This window comes from Mizuhopecten yessoensis, unplaced genomic scaffold (genome assembly GCF_002113885.1).
Source record: "Mizuhopecten yessoensis strain PY_sf001 unplaced genomic scaffold, ASM211388v2 scaffold10883, whole genome shotgun sequence".
NCBI lineage: Eukaryota > Metazoa > Mollusca > Bivalvia > Pectinida > Pectinidae > Mizuhopecten > Mizuhopecten yessoensis.
In genome coordinates this window covers 278085-299870 of record NW_018408769.1, presented here as the reverse complement: position 1 = coordinate 299870, position 21786 = coordinate 278085, and the positions used below count along the sequence as shown (strand labels likewise).

At 37.8% G+C, this 21786-nt stretch overlaps 2 protein-coding genes across 2 annotated transcripts in view; both read right to left on the bottom strand.

Annotated features, from left to right (window-relative positions):
* Positions 1–872: 872 nt before the first annotated feature.
* Positions 873–7527, bottom strand: LOC110463264 (N-acetylglucosamine-1-phosphotransferase subunit gamma-like). Its single transcript, XM_021517712.1, has 9 exons — positions 7402–7527; positions 6309–6357; positions 5857–5988; positions 4924–5007; positions 4565–4658; positions 3598–3795; positions 2692–2847; positions 2474–2531; positions 873–2099 (listed from the first exon to the last, which is right to left on the bottom strand). Exons 1-9 carry the CDS (start codon positions 7475–7477, stop codon positions 2041–2043), a joined length of 906 nt encoding a protein of 301 aa, XP_021373387.1. The 5' UTR covers positions 7478–7527; the 3' UTR covers positions 873–2040.
* An 11964-nt stretch (positions 7528–19491) lies between these two features.
* Positions 19492–21786, bottom strand: part of LOC110463259 (aquaporin-8-like) — a 6651-nt gene continuing 4356 nt past the window's right edge. Inside the window, exons 2-5 of the mRNA XM_021517708.1 lie at positions 21158–21284; positions 20535–20740; positions 20096–20248; positions 19492–19771 (exon numbers count right to left, since the gene is read on the bottom strand). Coding sequence (XP_021373383.1) covers positions 19615–19771; positions 20096–20248; positions 20535–20740; positions 21158–21284 — 643 coding nt within the window. The 3' untranslated portion in view covers positions 19492–19614. The remainder of the gene's footprint in view (positions 19772–20095; positions 20249–20534; positions 20741–21157; positions 21285–21786) is intronic.

Below are 21786 nucleotides of genomic sequence, written 5' to 3'. Positions count from 1 at the left end.
GGGGTTGGGGGTTAACCCCCCCACCCCCAAGATTTTTTTTGAATCTGGAACCCATTCTGGTGCAGTTTGAGACATAAAATACTTATCATTTTCACATTTGGCTTGTAGTATTTTTTATCAAATGCATTATAATTAGTTCCATATGAACAATTAGGAACATTTTCGTTAAATAGTCAATAAAAGAAACAATATCAATGAGATTATGAATTCACTGAGGGCCCAGGATTATATGAGTTGTTAAAGTTTATCACATACAGTTCTACGATGTGATCCTTGTTAAAAGTATACTTGAAAAAATTACGTGGAAGCCCGTGCGTACGCCTGGTTACGTCCCTGAGTATTTGTTTTTTTTGTCCGGAGATTTTCTCCTTCATTTTTTATAGCATGTGGGCTAACCACTCTTAGAATGATGCAGATCTTATTTCAATGTAAGAAAGTATATAACACTATATGGCATTCGACGGGCGTATATTGTTCCGCCCCGCGGTACTTTGTAGTCCCATGTGTGTTTACTGCAGTTGCAGACCAAGTTGCATAACTGTCACAAACTTAAGTTTGGTAATTATACCACTAGATCTGTCAGATATACAGCAGTGTTATTGCTCGTATTTTCTTTTAATAGAATAAAAAATCTGAAAGTCAAACTCATCTTTGCCACCATAATGATTTTTCTTTTAAATATAATTAAGTTAAAAAAACACCATATTCAGTGTGTTAGGATTTAAGTGTCATAGAACTTTTTAAAGACTGAAAAAGCCCAAGTAACTTGTGTTATATTTAGTCTATACATATGTAGTAGCTAACTACTTAACTTGCATGCTAATTCCTCCTCAATTTTACTATAAAAAATCTTCCACCAGCACAACTTAAAAAAAAAAGCAATAAAAACAGTTCAAAATTTATTAAATATTGAGTGTTTAAAACCATTAATTGGTGTTACATACCATTGCACTTGATAACTTTTATCAATATTAAATGTATGACATGTTCATGTTTATAATTAGTTATTTTTAATTCAGCCATACAATTAACAATGTTGCAAGCATGCATGCCGGGCAAAACAAGTAATAAATAAGTAAGGTTTTGTGTATTGTTGGATTTCTTGAAGAATAAACTTATAATATGATTAACCATATTTTAATGATAATTCTATCATCAAAGTAAAAACTTCACTTTAAAATGGCTGAATGAAACTATATAAATTTGTAATCAGGAATAAATTTCTTTTTTCTCATTCGTGATTCTTTGAATGAAATGAGATATAATGAGCATTAAAAACTGTAGGACACATTGTGACACAGTAATCATGAATCACTGCTACTTTTAATATAACAATCTGTTACAGTTACAAAGTATCATTGTACTAATGTAATACAGTAAAAAATTACCATAAGCAATGTAGCAATGTACTACAGTAAAAAGTATTAGTCACAAATTGTTGATATAGTGTAACAATGCATTACAGTAACAGACTGTACACAGTAACAAGGTATCCCTGTAATAAAAGTATTACATTTTGATGTAGCATAAATAACACATAAGCAAGGTTTACAGTTACTAGTAACAAAGTATTACTCTTATCAGCTGGATGATTGGAATGTTGGACACTTTTACACAGCATAATAACACAGAAATTGTAACACCAAATATTTCCCACAAGCGTAATAGCATTAAACGAACAGTATAACACAAAAAACTTAAATAACATGATAAATACCAGACGTTTAAAACCTTATCTGGGATGGTCGACAACACATATGAAAGACTTCGATTTTAATTTTAGAAAATACCAGAACATGAGAAATGTCACACTTTCAAAAACGCATATTTTGTCCGATATGTTCTCAATTTTTGATCTGACATCCTTACATCCTCTCTGTTCATTCTACACGGCCTTTTAAACACATTTCCAAATCACTCAGCAGTGCAAGTGATAATGCATACACTCTATATAAACATCCAACATATTATAGTGTGATAATCTCCCCTGATAGGGTCAGGGCGGTAAATAATGTTTTAATATAAGTTGCTTCCATTGGGTCACACATTTGTACCATTGCCGTGTGCTTCTACTGGGTGTGGGACTGGTACTTCATCATCTGTTAAAGAGAGGGTAAGGTCAGTGACTTCATCATTTAAACAAGTTGTTAGAAATCAAACTACTGAAGTATGGTACACTTTACAAGCCAATCAAAACGTCAATTGTGTAGTACCTTTGTATTAATAATAGATTACAAGCCACTACAGAATAAAGGATTAACTATTTACTGTACAAATGCAGAGTCACTTCAATGGTTATTTTACAATGAAAATATCTCGGACCGTAGACAAAAATGTTAATGAAAATATCCACTACTAAAGTTTAAAGTCACAATGTGGTGTTGGCATTCTTGTAAGGTATCATGGATTTGCTCTAGTATTTTTGTACATGCTTAAATTTAAAATTATTTGAATACAGTATTCACAAACTTACTTTTCAAAGCCAATAGTGCTCTCAAACCATCAACTTCTTTCTTCAGTTTTTGATATTCCTGAAATTCAAAATTACACTAATATGTAAATTTCATATTGCATTACTTTATATTTATGTGCAACAATGAAATTTCAGATGAAAGATATATTTTGGAGACAAAATTTGAGCTGATATCCCTCCACTTCAATTTCAGATAAATCCGTGAAGCAGTATCTCACCTCCTTACACTGATAAAGTGTATCAAAGTCACCCTTCTCCTCTTTCTCCTGCCGTTTCTCTTGTTCTGCTGCGGTTTTGGCAATGACTTGTTGGACATTTTCTGACATACAATATCCAGCCTTTATGAATATTTTCTTTAAATGCTTGTCGTAGCCCTAAAAATACAAAGTCATCAATATCTTATAATACGCTTATAAAAGTAGTCGTCAATCATCTATCTAGAATAAAAATTTGATTTCAATTATTCAATTATTTGAATGAAGATTTGAACTGTTATAAATATTTCTTGATCTTACTGGTGAGGAAGTTGTAAAACTCCTGTACAAGACTTGTTTTCATCAAGTACAGTTTAAACCCTGCTGAGGTTGATTTAGGTTGACCACACAACTAGTGAATATATATGTTATCCAGGTGTTAAAACTATTGTGACACTGTAACTATGGGCTCTTGAAATAGGTATGTTTATAAAGCATTATTTAGAACTTATCATGGTAGGTTATTGCACACCATTCAGTTTGTCAAGACAAATGTAGTAGTTATAACAGTAGTGCCACATCTATGTAGTTTGTTGCTGGTCTATGTCAAGGCTGTTACGTAACTATTAACATGCATCAGTACACATGTACTGTATTCTGGTACATATATCCTGTATATCTTATTAATTATTAACTCATTACATTTTCATTGAAGCAAAACGGTAAAGTTAAAATGCTGGAATTTTCCTACGCCTCGAAGTGGGGACCTGTTCAACCTGGAGGGGTATTGGCCACATCCCACTTACTAGCAGCATATTAAAAAAATGAAGACAGTAAATATTGAAAAAGAATTAAACTTATTTTATGAAATCATAATTGATCATGATAATAACTTATTTCATCTTGACTTTCTAGTATTTAAATCCTGACCTTTTGAGTGATTTCTTCACGTTGGTACTGGCCCTGTAGGAGATCCCATCCCAGGCGTAGTTGGGGTGACAGGTGTGGGTACACTAACATGGAATGTTCTGCACATACCAATGGTGTGGAGAAGACCAGCTTATAATTACACTTACTGTACTCTGTCACATTGATTATCTCGTTACTCTCTGCACACTCAAATACAACCTGTTACAGAGGAAAAGTATCACATATGTAAATATTATTGACACCTTGATATCTTTCTAAAATAGTAAATTAACAATTAAAGACAAACATATGGTGTATAATAAGTATCTGGATCAAGGACATAGATTGAGTGGTTGCTGTACCAGTGTTCAGTGTAATACAACCAAAAAATTTACCCAAAGGCCTGGGATGTGCCCTATAGGAGCCAAACATACTATTTCGTAAATAAGTTTTGTAATTTGTATTGAATGAGATATAAATGAAGCCATCAAAGAACTATCACTCCAGTATAACTGGAGGTAAATGTGTCGGGTATGATCAGAAAACATTATGAAGGTACCATGAATGGTTCAGCAACATAACAAATCCCAGCAATGCTAGTGTGGACTGTATCTACTGAACCATATCATTTCATTCTTTATCAATAAGAAAATCAGGACATGTGGTGTCATTTATTACATACAGGTCTGTTTCCTTATTTTAAGGTCAAGGTTACCGTAAGGGATCAAAGTTCAAATCATTACAATGCTTGTGCAGACTGTAATTAATATGACAAGATAGTGTGTGACATAACATACACAGATCTGTACCTTTAGACATTCACAAAAATGAAATCAAATGTCCAACCACACCAATACTTTATGAACTTTGACTACTTAACTGTTCAACAGTTCAAGTTTGGTGAAACATCTGAAACGGTTGTAACACGATTATTATTTTATATGTGTTCCTCTCTGTTTCTCTGTCTTATATATACAGTATCAGGTACCTTTGTAGTTCTGGAAATGTCTCCACATCTCTCTCCTTCCCTCATAACCATGGCAACAAACTTATTGTCCTTTATTTCCCATTCCTGCCATACTCTACAACCAGCAACAATGGACGTTAGAAATAAAAACAACATTAGAAAATTGCAAAATATTGCTTAAAAAATGCAGGGAAAGCACTTTAATTTTGTTCTGAACAGTCTGCAGGCACAATTTTGAATCAGCAACAACAGTATTACAAAAGAACAAGGTTATTTCACCAATGAAGAAACCACAGTGTTGGCTCTACCCTAAACGTTATTATTACAATAATTCACATCAGATTTTACAATAAATCACATCTCCTCCTACACAAACCTACCCTAACACTCCATGGAATGGATTCCATCTGTATGACTGCTCATGTTGTGTCACATTCGAAAACGGACAAAATTCATACTTGTAACTGAAAATATAAGAGAAAGTACAAAATTAAGGTATACAAATATTTCTTTTCTGTATATTATTAAATTCAAAACATTAAAAATTAAGTTCTAGCAAGCAGACAATCACTCAGAATATCAATAGTACATGCATTCCTTCTTGAAAATTAATAAATGTATTTGATTTGTCAAACTTCTAAAAAGGTAAGATGTTTTATTCTCCCACACCTGACAGATTTATCTCCCGTTTTGCCGGTGCTAGATTTATCTGTCTCCGCCCTAGGGTTGAGACGGGGGGATTCCCCTATTCATAACAATGGCATGACGTCACTTCAACAATACAATGACGTCACGTCAACAATCCATCAACAAATTGCCTGTATGTGTTTTGGGTCCATGTTTACCTTTATTTAACATTAAAATACTGTTAGATATGTGAGAAAAATAATCAATCGCTACTGGTTGTGTAAGCCTCGTTCTGGGCAAAAAATCTTAGTCCTCGGGTTGAGATTTCTCTATCTTACACAACCAGTAGCGATAGATTCTATTAAACAATATGGAAATACAAAAATCTGCTCCTTCTAAAAACAAAATGAATTTAAATGAATTGGACCTTCTTTATAAATTATCAAAGCTTTCAAAAAAAGGCCTGAAAACTGGCTCCATCTACATTGTGGCAGATTATCCAATATTACATGTTTTTTGAAAAGTGTCATTTCATCACTGACATGGTAGAATATTTATCTATAAATAAAGCATACAATTTTTAACATTTCAGGAAAAATAAACATTGATAACAACGATACATTTATAATGCTATGTTAAACATACACTTCAACCTTTACACACATCAAGATAGACAGAATACATACCCTATTATCAGTTTTTCAAAGCATTTGTGTTCAAAGTTCCTCAAGTGTGGAGGGCCGGAGAAATTAGATGGTTTTACACGCATCTTCAACTTTTGTTCATCATTGTTTACTCCAACATTGTAATTGTTGAAACTAAAATGAAAAAAACAATTTGAACAACAAACTCAATTTAAAGTGTACATTGTCGATAAATACTGATGTCTTCCCCCATAGCATTAGGTAAAGTAGATGATCTGAAAGTAACATCAGTGAAGGCTCAAACTTCAACTACACATAGGTATGTATGTACTAAATAATTTCCTTTGGAATTAGATGATAGCTATTAGATGTGCCTGAACTTGTTTAAATGATTGGTTAAGAAAAGCAGTATGTCAATTGAATTAATATAACATAATTATATATATGGTGTAATTTCTTATCCAGCCTAATAGTATGGTTTCATGTTCACTTACCCATAATTTGAGGGCTCCTCAACAATTTTCATATTGACAACTTCTCCATCTGAATATAAAACAGACAAACTTCAAGTGTCATTTAAACCATGCATAATATTCAACATGACTTTTCCATAAAAACTGAAAATTTTGAATTAATATCAAATCTTGCATTTTCACTTGGGTTTTTGGACAGATAAGATCACCAATCATAACTGTTTATACTCCATTTTAGTGTTTACTACTAACTTTGTCTTGTCTTCTTCTTTCACAAGAGGGTCACTTAGTATGAAGAGATGACTGTTCCTGTACTCAGCAGTTATATTTATCAATGGTACTGGATCACCCTCAACCGTGGAAAGGTCTCTGGCAATTTAACTACCTTTTGACTGTTTTAAATTGTTTTTATCATATTATCTATGCCAAATGTTATTCATCTGAAATATATAGGCCTAGTCGGTTGTTGCTTGTCTTGCCATGTTTAACATATAACGACTTTTGAATAAAATTTACTTGACTTTACTTCATTTTTTTTTTTTTAGCAAGACAGGTTATTTCATTTCAAATCAATTTTATTGCATGTAAGACACATGCAATAGGGTTTTACATGATGCAATAGTCTCTGGACCCTATTGCTAGCGACTACTGGTTTATTTGGGATACTGAAAGTGGGTTTTGGATTGAAGCTAGTACTAATATTAATACCCGGCCTCCACTGACGACGCAATATGTAAAAAAAAATCTCTCGTCGTCAGAAAGCTACGTTATCGCAGCTAGATTGATGCTGATGCCAGTGACGGGATGTGCATACTCCAACAATGTTAGAGGTTTTACACGGCGAAAAACTTTTGTCAGGCGCCGCGTCGCAGTCGGCAAAATCATATCCGATAGAAAAAAAAGGCCGACCAGCGGACTCTCATGTTATAGTAGTACTAATATTAATACCCGGCCTCCTCTGTCCCGTATATAAAAAAATCTCTCGTCGTCAGAAAGCTACGTTATCGCAGCTAATATGTGCACTGCTGATTTAGGATGTATCGGCCAGTGTTTGTGCGTTATTATTTCTAGCCGGTGCCTGAAAATAGCTGTCGGATCATCTTTGACGATATACCTGAAGAAAGGAAACATCCCAGATATAATATCACTAAAACAAAGCCTGTATTCATCACGTCCATGTTCGTCTCCATTTGCTTACAGTGTCCACCATAAGGTTCGTGGTGAGTAACACGTTTGTCAATAAAACTCTTTGATAAAAAGCGCTGAGATGACCTAGATTGACACATATATTTGGTGATACTAAACAACATCTAGTTAACTCTGGAACGTTCCCATATGAATGAATTTTTTTTCAAAGAGGTACTTTTTTACGTGAATTATGTTATTTAGTTCATTGTATAAAACTCAATATTATCCTGAACTCACGAAATGTCTAATATTATCCTTAACACACTAGTTCATATTCAAATACATAGCTGAACCGTCACAAAATATTGTGTCTAAGTAACTTAACTTTTGATGGGCGAGTACAAAACCCGAAATGCACTCAGGCGTGGAGAGTTTTTTGTTGATTTATTGTATATATTAGGCTGTATCTCCTATAATATATCATGGATTTTCATTCGGATACCAGTCTAGGAAAGTTAATTTTATACCCATCACAATGATTTAAGTTATGCGTACCATTATTTAATATTGAAAGTGAAAGTGGTGGCCGGAATGAACCACTATGAAATAAAAATGGCAATATTTTCAACTGTTTTCGTTCTAATAAATACTCATATCTCAAAAACTACTGAACCGATTTTTGTTCGGAGACCACTCTGGTCAAGGGAATTTTGCACTTGTTAATATGATACCAACTGTTCAAACACATCTTTCATATTAATCGTCATTCATATTGAAAGTGGTGGCCGGAATGAATCGAAATCGTTTGAAAAATGACGAAAAAAGTATAACTTTCTCGTAACTTTCTGTCTTTTTTTACCCATTACTCGTTAATCGCAGAACTGATTTTTGTTCGGTGACCACTCTAAGCAAGATAATTTTATAATCTTTAAGCTGATATAATTTTCATTAATATACATTACAAACTCGATGCAAAAGTGGTGGCCGGAATGAACCACTATGAACGTAAATTTCTACATTATCGGGTATGCTAAAACAACACAGGCTAAACAATCGGTAGTGCAATACAAGGGAAATGCAAGGGAAGTAACTCGAAATGAAAAATGGATTACGCGTAGAACTTTTAGCCATTCTTACAGGCTCTGCGACGAGGACACAGTTCTGCATAAGAGCCCATTTTATTTTATTTTATTTTTTTATATTTTTTATATATGCTTTCAATTTACCGCACAGAATATTTATTTTCAAAACCTACGATGTTCTGAACATAACCAATCTTCTTTCGTATCATCAATATTTGCACATCCTATATGTTTCCATGTTTTACAATGAATTCTACCTGTACTCCAATCACAACCAATCATCTCATCCATCCAATCTGGTAACCGACATGAACAGCTACAATTGATAGTTATATTATGGTTATTTGCCTTTTTTTATTTGTGATGCTATTTAAACAAATTGTGGAAACGGTCTAAAGTGCCCCTTTTCCAAACACCAAATCAAATGGTCCCGCATTTGGTTTTCAATGAAGTTGGTTTTTTGCTTGAAGGAATTTCCGTAAAAACAAAATTCTACCATATTTGCTATTGCAAAAAGTCCACAGTCGTAACCATTATTTTGTTCCTGTACATAAAAAATTTTGATCGGAATACCACCTTTATCATGGCCGTAAATGCTACACAGCTGAAGTTTGATCGAGGGAGTATTTACTGTATGATTTTCTTTAGATGCTAAACTGTCTAGAACAGATATTTCACCATTGCTTGTTTGGAAACTAGTAACCCAGTGATTGTCAACTGAAAACCATTCAAATCAGGAAATTGTTTAGACAATATTGTTTGTATTGAGTTAATTATATCAGAACAAACCCATGCTTTATTGAGAATTTTAAGTTTATGACTTTCATCTAAATTACCTACCCAAGGCGTCTGTACCGAGTCTGTGTCTTCACTGACTCTACGTTTTTTAACAAGTTGTACATTATCTTCACTAATATTACATGTAACAGAGTTGTCTAATTGAAATCTAAGTTTCTTTTTTGAACCTGCTTCTTTGTTTACAGAGTTAAAGAATTTCTCTTTTTTAATCGATTGCTTGTTAGGAGTCTTTGTTTGCTTGATAGGAGTCTTTGTTTGCTTGATAGGAGTCTTTGATTTATCTTTTATTTTCGTAGATTTTGGCGTTTTAGGTGGCGTGATATCTACCATTACTGTATCATTATCTTGGTTTAGCGTGACTGAATCGGGTGCCGCAATTACCTCCCTGTCATAATCGTTACCTCTAGGGTTTTTTTCTACCGGACTTTTTATCATTTCTTTTTAAACTGTTCTGAAAACCGCTTGAGGTGAATGGGAACTGAATCGTTATGGAGGTTGTTAGCACCACAATGTAAGACAATATTGTCAAAATTGGGCACTAACTCCTCAATCTCGTCCCACATCTCCTCAATGCGGTAGCCACTACGGGAGATGACGAAGATGTCATCACTAGGACGCAAGTACCTGTGGAAATGTAGTGTTGTAGAGAACCTCTACCATAATTGGATGATGATCCGAGGTATTACTGGCAAGGTCGTCAATTCTGACGATTGAGGGCATGTCCTGTTCCTGGCAGTACGTTTGATGAACTAGGACATAGTCAATAGTCGAGTTATCTCTGCCATTTGGATGCTCAAAGGTTTCTTTGGTGTACTCGGCTTGGAATCCACACTCCTTCATAAATCGGTTTAGTATTGACTGACGAGAAGAGGTCTTTGTGAGATCACAGTTCATGTCGCCGAGGATGAAAACATCATGTGTATTAAAATATTTCCTTGTAATCTCCTGTAGGATGATCAAGCAGTCCTCATACATAGAATATGAATTTCTGGAATTTCGGCATGACATATAGACGGAAACAATAACAAGTGGGCGGGGTTTGCCTTTGACTTCCACACATACTATTCGTTCATTTCCTTCTTCTAGTTCAGTTACTAGGTGATCAATGCTTGTACACCATAATATTGCAACTCCCCCGTAGCCCCTTGGTCTTTGCGTAGGTGGATGTGGGTTGTGTTGGTCTATAGATTTACCTAAACAGCAGAATTTTCTTCGCGTATTGCGCAGCTTATACAGTTCATGGTCGAGGAGCCAATGTTCCTGTAAACAAATATTTGAGGCCATATTGGTCAAATTCTCGATACAGTCTAAGGTGTTGAGGAAGTTTTTACAATTATATGAAACCATTCCTAGCTTTGCTATATTGGCGTCCTTCGTGTTGGGCTGACATCTGAAAAAGACTCTGCAGTCGAGTTAGGACATGGAGTGTTGTTTGTGACTAACATGATGGATTCCTCTAGCTTATCTATGCCCGTATCCTCTGCATGTTCTTCTACACTTCCTTGTGTGAAAGGTTTCAATGTGGAGTTGTTGGAATCATATAAGCCTGTAGCTCCGGATGGTACATTATTCCCGGACACCCGTGCACGAGTAGTTATTTCGTCAGCAACTTGATCGACTGCTTGCTGGAAGGTCTTTCTTTTTGTCGACACATTTAGTTTCTCCTGTCCCGCTGTTTCCTTGGAAGTCTGGTTCTGGTTGATATTTGGTTTTCTTATCAATGGAGGTCCTTGATAATATGCTGTGGGTGGTGTGTGTTGATGATACATCCCTGGGGGTGGTCCACAAAAGGGCTGCTGCTGTATGTTCTGAGGTTGGCCGAGTCGTTCTATCCTCTCAATCCTACCTATAAGTTGATTCATGTCGATGTCTTGAATTTTCCCTGCAAGACTTCTTCGTTCTTCTAGTGAACTGATCTGGTGATAAAGTTGCTCCACTTTCAGGTTGATTACTGTATTTTCCAGATCATTCACTCTATCACTTGCTGAAGTATGAGTTTTAACCTCTCGAGAGTCATCCTTCGCATAGCCGGCCGGTGTCCCCTGTGATTCATTGACTTTACAGCCACTGATAGAGTTACAATTACATGGTAAGGTATTATCTGACATAGATGAGTTTACTTCATTCTTAAAATTTTGTTTGTATCCTCATTTTTTTCTTTATTTATTTTTTCTTCCAGGTGTTCAATATGGGACTGAAGTCTGGATACATTTTTAGTAACCTCCCTTACAGCCATCTTTTCTTTTTTGAGCTCGTCCTCCCTTTTCCTCAATTTCAACTCTTGTTGGCGTAGTTGCGTGGAGTCTTTACCCAGGGCTTGGGTGCACTCATGAGTAGACTGAGAGGTAGGGGTGTCTGTTGAGCAGGATTTCCCATCGCCCTCTATAATAGAGTTACTTTTCGGAGCAGACAGGTTGGTTGAGGAGTTCATACATCTTGTATTTACAACACTCGTCTGCATATTGGTCTGTAGTGATTTTAGATGCTCCACTTGACTCACGCTAGTTCGGGGAAGCTTGGTATGCAGGCTGCTGTCTATGATGTTCTTACCGCAGGCACGATCAGCATAAGGAGTCAGTATGATGTTGCCTTCAATATTGGATATAGAAGAATACTGAGCAGGTAAAACTAGTTGACTTTTTGCTGTTGAGATAGTGGTACAAAGGTCGCGATTGGCTACCTGACTATGGCTAGGCTCCCGACTTGGACTGTCGCTCTTTGTCCTGTATCGCACGATATTAGAACTAGAGCTTTTTCTTCTCTCCATCTGAGCTAGTAACTCGCTACATTTTTCTGAGATCTGATTGTTCAAATGCTTGAATGACTTATCGTTCATATAATTGATAATAGAGCGAAAATGGGACACGAATATATCAAGATCACATCCATTTACAAGGGCAGAAGAAGAAGTATGGTATAGGTTGATAGAGTAAATCTTACTAGCGGGAGTTCCCACACCTGAGTGCGTCACTTTCCACAGCTCACGGACACACAACCCGCTCTTTTCATAGGTCTCACTTTTATCTACCATGATACCATCAGTTAGTTTAACCGCTTTTTCCATCTGAACCCGATAAAATTCGTAGGTTGCAGTAGAGAATTTAAGTACCAGTCCGCCGCCTGTTGAGGTTACCTCACAATCTAAGCTCCTTTTCCCGGCAGAGATTTTCTTTCTAATCGCCGAAGATTTGTTCAGAGTATAACCAGCTTCCCTCGCACCAGTTGTCGCTTCATCTCTGTTGCCGATATCTGATTTTGACGGAGTGAAATATGTTGTTGGCTTCCGTTGTCTGCCTGATGATCTGGTTGCAATGGGGGCAGTCATCTTGTATTATGGCGGAAGTTGCACGATAGCTAGCGCGGGAAATTGCAGTCACGTGACCAAACAATGTATGTTTACCATTAGATTTCCAATAAAATATTCAATAAAATGAAGCAGAGTTGTTATGCTATAGCAGACACGGTAGACCTGCGTAATATCGCCGATTGTGAATAAAACATGATAAAATTACATAAAAATATATACGGAATGATTAAAAGATTGGTTTTTAGTCCACCTAGCGGACCGGCCCGAGCTCACTCGGCAGAGCTATATTTTAAAATGTCACTAAAGCACACAGTTCTTGAATATAATCAATAGAATAGTATCAGCAAGTGTTGACTTTTGTCCTCACACCGCATCCTTACCACCCGTGCCGATTAAAACCAGTTAAAACCAGTTAAAAGCTTAAAAATGTTCGTCCCACACTTCACCAGCCACCACCACCGAGCGCCATCTTGCATCTACAATTTCCATATTGGGACATGACACCCATATTTGGACGTCTAACCTATATCGGAAGAGAGACGAACTTTCCAACATGGCGGTCAATTCGGATTTCGATTACGCTTGCTACGTTTACTTGATAATTTAACGACAATTTAGGCAGAGTTTAACTTCAAGTTGTGCAGGATATCAACAGAAATAGTTCATACTACAACCTTATTTATGGATGTTGACCAATGTGCTGTCAATTAGTTCTAAAATCGCCCCGGGGTGATTCACACCGGGCTTGCTCCATTACAAGGCATGGGATCGATTTAATACCCGGCCGGGGCAGAGGAGGCCGGGTATTAATATTAGTACTAGGGTCGGGACTGATCCATTCTGAGGACGTGGCCTAGCCATCTCATTCGGCGCCGCTTGATTTCAATGGTGGCGTCCTGGCTGTTGGTTCTTCTGTAGAGCTCTTCATTGGAGATCTTCATTGGCTAGAAGATGCGACAGATTCTCCTGAGGCGACCATTATGGAAGACACTGATCTTCTTCATGTCGCCCTTGGTTACTCTCCAGCACTTTGAGCCATACAGCAAGACTGGCTTCACAAAGCTGGAGTAAAGTCTAAGCTTTGTTGTGGTGCTGTATTGTCTTGATTTCCAGATCGGCTTGAGTCTGGCGTAGGAACCTCCGGCTTTGCTGAGTCTGGCGAAGGAACCTCCGGCTTTGCTGAGTCTGGCTTGTATTTCCTTTTGTGCTGCATTGTCCTTGCTAATGACACTTCCAAGGTAGCTGAACTCACTGGCCTGTTCGAGAGGGGCGTCGTTTACAGTGATGGAAATTTCTTCCATACTGTTGGCGCTCAGGACTTTGGTCATGGAAGAGCTGATGGTAAGGCCCACCTTGTTGACAAAGTTGCTCAACCTATCGGTTTTTTGCTGAAGATGAGTTTGGCGTGGTGGACAGCACGGTGTATATTTTATAAATTCCGAGAACACCCACTACTGACAATAACCAGAGGTACTAACCTCATCCATCAGTACACAAGGGATTTGGAGTGGATATCCTTGTTAGTCACAACTGTATAATAAGATATACGGAATAGTAGACAACCATCGGCAAACAATCTATCTTTGTATGAAAGATCATTTAAGGCAAATGAATAGAAGTGGTTTATTTAAGTATAACATTGGGACGCGCCCGCTAGGTCAGCAACGTCGAGCCTATGGTCAGTTGCTAGAAGACTGGCACCAACTCCTCAATCACATCGTATAGGAAAACGAGTAGCAGCTCTTTCCGTACGTTAATTGTTCCTGTAGGAATTGTACGTATGTACACATATTAATTGAATCTTATTCAACCTTATGAATATATGTGACGCGCATCGAACATCGACCCTCACTATGCCCGAGTTTCCACCTAAGACTGTCAAGAGTGAAGCGTGTTTTTTTCTATAGTTTGTAAATGTGTCCTCGCTACACGACGTCTGGTGATATTTGGAGCCATAAAGGTTGGTTTCATCACGCAGCCTCGAAACTCTGTCAATTGAGTAAGCAGGTTCCCCGCCAGGCTACCAAATTTGATTTTAGGTATTCGTACACACAGCTGGATACAGTCCCGATGGAGTTCGGTGTCCTAAGGGACAGAACTGGAACCACTTCTATTCATTTGCCTTAAATGATCTTTCATACAAAGATAGATTGTTTGCCGATGGTTGTCTACTATTCTGTATATCTTATTATAAAGTTGTGACTAACAAGGATATCCACTCCAAATCCCTTAATTGAGTGATATAGTATTCTGTCACATTCAGGATGTTTCATTAAATGACGCCACGCAGTGTGTTCTAGTAAATGTAACGTGCAACCATCCAGCCGCTGATCATGCTCGGCGTTACTGAACTAGTGAGTGCGTCTCAGAGCTATACAGCATCACCAACAAAAGTTGGAATATCTTGTAAATCCCTGGGTCAGCCGAGGTGCAAAATCCTTCATGATGGTATAGCTAAGCAAATAAAAGTATGAGATATTGCTATTTTTGCTGTTCTTTAAAAACATAATAATTCCATTTGCTGAATATCTTTTGCCTGTCTGTACAAACACGCTTTTCGAGGTAAACAATGGGACTGAATTTTAATTTTTCACGATTAGAGATGATGATTATATTGGAGCCTATAGTTCCAAGTTCAAAGTAAACAATTGAAGTAGTTCCACATTCTTCTCCTTAATTAATTTTCATCTATACATACAAGCTGGGACGTTTTTTCACCTGTAAGAGCACACTCAGATTTCAGGCTCTCCCAGTTAGCCTTCCAATAGATAAGGGATTTAATCCTATTGTCAGTGATTCGGTCTCCGCACCCACAAGTTCTCTCCCATGTCAGTCAGTGTGATCCGATTAATAATAAACTTCATTCGCCATCCTCAGCAATCGGCGATCTCAAGAAAAACCTTAGAACATTCACGAAACCGTTGAACAGTTCCCCTGTTGGTGCCTCTGACATACCTGACGAATAGGTAAACATCCCATCGAGTGGGCCACGCGTACCCAACAATAGCCAAGCCGACACGAGCAAAGGTGTATATAGAGGTCAAATATGGCTACATCCGCGTATCCCGGTTGAAACGGTAAATTTTCCACGATAAGCAGAGCTAAAAATCCACAGTTTCGGAGAATAAAAAACAATGTATCAAGAATATTATGCCCTTTTCTCACGCGTCAACTAAATTTCATAACGTATCTTAAAAATTACATGTGACTTGACATTGTTTAAGAAAGAAATAACGCAAATTGGCAATAGTCAGCATTTTAGTTTCGGTCAGATACGTCTGGACCCCTCAATCTACACGTACCAAATTTTCCTGAGGTCAGCCTCGGTCCAAATCTGTACCTGTCGTTTTCTTTAAAGGTTCATCCGGTTCAACCGTTTCAACCGGATACGCGAATGTAGCCATAGTCAAACGAGTCCTCTCCTACGGCAACCCATGAGCGCGATGAACATTTTGAGCAACTTCCAGACCATATCGTTGCTCTTCTGAATAGCTGTATGACGAGTGATCGCACAATTTCTTCACACAAATCGCCTTCTCATATAACCTTACAGTCCCAAACTGTCAGTTTGTTAGCCTCTAGGTTTGTTATGGCTCTGTCAATTCTAACTTGGAATGTCCGAGGAATTATCTCGTCAGCACTCTGTGTTAACAGATTATTTTCAACGCATGCGTATGATGTAGCCTTTCTTTGCGAACTCCGTCTCCCCAGAGTTTCCTTACAGTATCCATGAACGTTACGATACATATCATGTGCCTTCGGACACAGAGTATAACTCAGTGTGTTGTGGTAATGGTGGGCTCATATATTTAGTCCGAAAAGAGCTTCGCTACTCATTTAAAGGTATACAAATTGTGCAATCAAATCGTATTATTGGAATGTGTATCCATCGTGTCAACGCAAAGCCTCTTTTCCTGTTTGGAGTGTACTTGCCTTGTGACTCCAATATAGCTGATATTACCGAAGTTATTGAAGCTCTTGGAGGTATTGTTCGGTTCTACGCAGATTTGGATGACATAACTGTAGTTGGTGATCTCAACGCACAGTATGATACGGTTCCCATCTCATACACAATCGCTTGTCCATAGGTTTATTTCTTCCAATAACCTGATCTATGTCAACAAATCTGATCTGTGTACAGGTCTACCTTACACATTTTCTCCCCTTGAAACTACCATCGACTATGTTTTGATAAATGACACATTGATCGACTGTATCCAATCGTGTAGAGTTTTCGTGTCTGCCGATACAGATATAGCATCCGACCACGCGGCTTTGGAGTGCAGTATCCGATCACCTGGGATTTTCCATACTCCGTATCACATATCGCCCTCGCAGCCAAACTGGAGGAAATGTACAGTTAATCAATTGAAACAATTTGGATAACTGGCGACTTCCAAATCCTCGTTATAAATTGGTTGTCAGATTACACCATTACACCAAATGTCTATGCAGGCCTTGCAAGGTCTTGTCAATGCTCACCTGAAAGCAGCATCAGATTACTAGGTCAGACCTTATTTAATAAACGAACAACTGTGGTCCAACCGGTTTGACCGTTTAAACGAAAACTGCCCTAAACACTATCAGACTGAATAACATCTTCCCACTACCTTTAGTGGCGGTGGATTTGAACAGGTGCTAGATTATCCAACAAGGAATAGTGCGATATTACACCAGCAATGCATGACTGACCACAAGGTCATTTTCGTCTACTCCAACATCACAGTGATAACCTTACACCACTGTAACGCGAGGCCTATCTATGACACAAAGCTGATTGTCTCTGGAGAACCATATTCACGTCAGACCAACAAGATATCCTTCATAGAAAGATATCAAAACTAGAATACAAGACACCCCAGGGAAGTGTAATACTATCAAAGATGACCACCAACTCTAAAGCCAACTCTTGATGATCAGAAATACAATGACATCAATCAAGGGGATATTCAGCAACATGTTGGTAATATTTTGAAAAGTACATTCGAAATCGCCGAACTCCTTGGTGTACTGTGCATAACTTGGCTTTTCGAATGCACTTGACAAAGTCTCCTGATATAACTTCAGTACAACGGTGTTAACGAACCGCTGCTCCTTTAAATCACCTTTCTTTGCGACATCTAGGATCTTCACATCATCAGCGGTTACTTTGAGAGGACACACAAGGAACAGTCTTAACTCCTCTGCTGTTCCTTGTGTTTATGCATGACCTGTTTGAGATAATCAAGTCAACTCCTTGGTTATTTGCAGACTGCATTCAAAGGAAGATCAAAAATAGAGCAGATCAACAGCAGCTCCATAACGATCTAGACAGCCTTCAGAAATGGAAAGAAGATTGGATGACGGAATTCAACCAAAGAAAGTGTGATATTTTCCAAATCATCAACTGACGGAATTCATTATACATAGATTTAACATCAAACTGAAGTTGAACTATCATGTGAATTCCAACCCCAAAACGTCCACCTTAGCGCTCCTACGGCGAAACATCCATGGACGAAGTCACGAGCAGCTCTGATATAGGAGGACATGTTTGTCTTAGACTTTTCAATTGCATTTGTTATTCTTCTAAAACAGTCCGATGTTTATAGAGTCAGAGGTGCACAGTTAGATACATTGTGGAATGAGAAGCATCAGTGGAAAAACTAAAGAAGAAAAACTTATTCCTTTTTGCCATTCGAGAGGTCTGAGAGAAACAAAGGCGTACTAGCTTTGACCTACAAAATATACACGCGTGTAAAAACTGTGACTTACCGGATACACATATGTTAGAGCTGTGACTTACTGGATACACACGTGTAAGACAACGATTGACATGAAATACACACGTGTTAAAGTTGTGACGTACAGAAGGCACACTTTTGTTAAAGCTGTACCTAAAGGCGTGCGCAGGTGGTGGAGCTTTGATTAGTTACAGGAGGTACACTCGTGATAGGTCTGTGACGCAAGGATATGCACAAGTGATGGATCGTCATTAACAAGATAAAACGTATTTGGATATATAACAAAAAAAGAGTAAAATACATGTAAAAACTTATATTTTGTTTTTCAAATTAATTACATATGCTTCAGATAGAGTATTTTTAATGAAATATTGCACGAAATATATCCGATCACATTGTTGCAACGCATAACGCAAACATACAACATAAATAACAAGTACAAAGCTTTGTAACATATCAACTTTCTCTGTAGAACAATGATATACTGGTTTATAGCTTGCACGCAGCTATCGTCATATACCATTTCAACTGACCATGATTGCAAACATTTAAGACGCCACCCGTCTTCTTGAATAAATGCTAGTTCCAATGGCAATTGGATAATGCAATTTATTACATTTTTTCCAGTGAAATATTGGATTCTATTAACTTGATAAAACTGACATCTTTCACACTGTGACAAATATCACTTTTTGTTATTGACCAATCATAACGGTATCTTCTATTCGCTGCATTCAAAGGCAACGATTATTTTGTTCAGATTCAAATGAAGCGACCGTAGAATAAGTGGTTGTTATGGTAAATGTTTGGTTCACACACTTAAGTATTTACATAAATATACATGTACAGTTAATAACATTTGTATGAGCAATCATACCAAAATATAGCAAAAAACGTCGTAATAGCGTTGAGTATCCCATTCAAAATGGCGCGAAGCCTTGTTGTTAAGCGTGACGTCATTAGAATATGGCGCTAATTATTACGCCTCTGATTCCCGCTCTTTTTAAATGCATTACATTTTTCATGTTTTATACTTTAAAAATGTATAAGATAGAAAATGTAACGGTGTCTTCAGTAATAACAAATATATTTCACTCGGTGGCTAATATTTTGATATTTTTCACTCGTGCTGCGCACTCGTGAAAAAATATCAAAATATTAGCCACACTCGTGAAATATATTTGTTATTACCGAAGACACCATTAAATATCCTCTATCTAGTAGTTTTCTTAGCATGGTTATAAGCGATTAGAACTTATGCTATCGCCCTGCGCGGCCAGAGAGGGATTCTAGTTGAATTGTTCTGTCATTTTCAGGCTTGGCTGTTTGTCCGCTGGCACCGTGTGTGTCTTGGTACTCTCCAAACCCTGTTCATCATACGGTCGGATCGGTTTGCATGATATACTGAACACCGACGGGTTTTGCGCATTGCTGCTAAGTACAAATCTGAAAACATTTAAATATCTTAAATTTTAACCAAAACAAAGGCAATCAAAATATGGCTTTCTTAGTTTAACATAATCCTGATGATGAATTCTTATTTTTTCCCTTCATTAAAGTCATTCGCATTTAAAGAGCTGTGTGACATAAAGTATATTTATGTCTTATGGCTGGACATAACACAATGAACAAACAAAAAAAGAAGCTACTTGACACAATTGAACCGAAGCGAGACACATATTGCTTTGTCAACACCACTGAGGCAATTTGCCAGCTTGTTTAAAACGTATTCCATGTAATGTGTTCATGTTGTGTAAAAGGTAATATTACCTATACAAGAGGGCTGCCAGCACTGCACCACCGGCGGGTCCTACCCAGTACACGTAGTGGTAGGACCACGGGTCCTGGGGGATGACAACGGAGCCTGCCACTGCCGGTCCGAAACTTCGGGCTGGGTTCATGGATGCGCCAGTTGTACTACCCCTGGAATACAACACAATATAACAGCTGATTACATTCACGTCTTTGGGCGAGCGACTCGAATAAGGCGAAAGAGACAAGCAACGCGATCATCGCGATCAACGCGAGTATAAACCACCCTCGGCTGGTGTCAAATTGGCAATATTTATTTTTCGATTAAAAAAAAAACCCACTTTAATGTTGAAATTTCGAATGAAAAAAATGCACTGTGAAGACAACGAACATAATCTGTATACGATTCTGCTATGTTATTTGATTAACCAGACATATCGTGAAACACTATACTTACGCTGCCATAATGTCTACGGCTACAGCAAAGCCAATTGCTAAAGGGGCTAACTCGTTCTTTGTTTCATCGTTTACAGCGTTCATGAGGACGGAGAGGACGAGGATTGTTGTCAGGATAATTTCCCCGAATACGGCCCAGCCGGCGTCTATGCTAGGGATATGTGCTCCTCCAGCTATGGCGTTGTACACGCTGTCTTTAAGTATAGCCTGTAATAGATGTACAACGTCATATACACTCAAAAACATGACCTACCGTCATATACATGTATACTCACAAGAATACGAACCGTCATAAACTCACAAGCATTGCGAACCGTCATAAACTCACAAACATGACCTACCGTCATATACTCACAAATAACAGGATTCAATGGCATACCGTCATACTGATAATAAATATATGGCCATTTTTTTATACAATTACAATCAAAATAAAATACAACGGATGTCTAACGAAATATGTAAGTATTGTCCAAAGAGAATAGTAACGCTTTAACATAACCAAAGAGAGATGGAGAGGGAGGGAGGGGGAGGATAGAGGTAGAAAGGAAGAGGTGAGCAGAGGGAAGGCGAGATGGAGAAAGAAAAAGAGAGAGCTGATGGGATTAGGGGAATGACGCATACCCTGACGAATGCTGCTCCAAGCAAACCTCCAAGGATCTGAGCCACGATGTAGGCTACTGTGAGGACGACCGTGATACCACCCGACAGACACACTCCCAGGGACACAGCAGGGTTAAAGTGTCCACCGCTAGAAAATACATAAACACCAATATCAGAAAGTGTTTTATCGTTATGAAGACCAGGACATCTCTTCAGGAAAAGTACACCCACGAATGTTTGACAGACATAATCAGTGTCAGGAATGTCATTATCGAGGAACACAACAAACGAAAATGTTAGTCTTTAAGGTTGTGATATGTTCACTGCTAAGTTATATCACGGACTTAGATAACAGGGATTGGCAACACCACTCTCGTCTAGCGTATGTATTGTCCACCTCTTGTATTTGTGCACCGAACCGTGACGACTTGTAACCCTCTCGCTGAAGCCAATTTACCTGTACTGCGCTTGCGTGTGACCTAACAGACAAGTTTCCGGTATCGATAACCACGTTGTTTACCTAGGTGATGAGAGACCGAGAATGTGACACTGATTTGACAGATCAGTACACAGTGTAACAACCATGACTAAAACAATAGAAAACGAATGCATACACGTGATGATGTCGCAAGCATATCTGTTCATGTCAA

Coding starts and splice junctions, on each gene's coding strand:
- LOC110463264 (XM_021517712.1), bottom strand. CDS start 7,477: ATGGAGACGAACATGGACGTGATGAATACAGGCTTTGTTTTAGTGATA. Junction 4,659..4,923: donor CCATTCCATGGAGTGTTAGG/GTAGGTTTGTGT, acceptor TGCTGGTTGTAG/AGTATGGCAGGAATGGGAAA. Junction 2,532..2,691: donor CACTTTATCAGTGTAAGGAG/GTGAGATACTGC, acceptor TTTGAATTTCAG/GAATATCAAAAACTGAAGAA.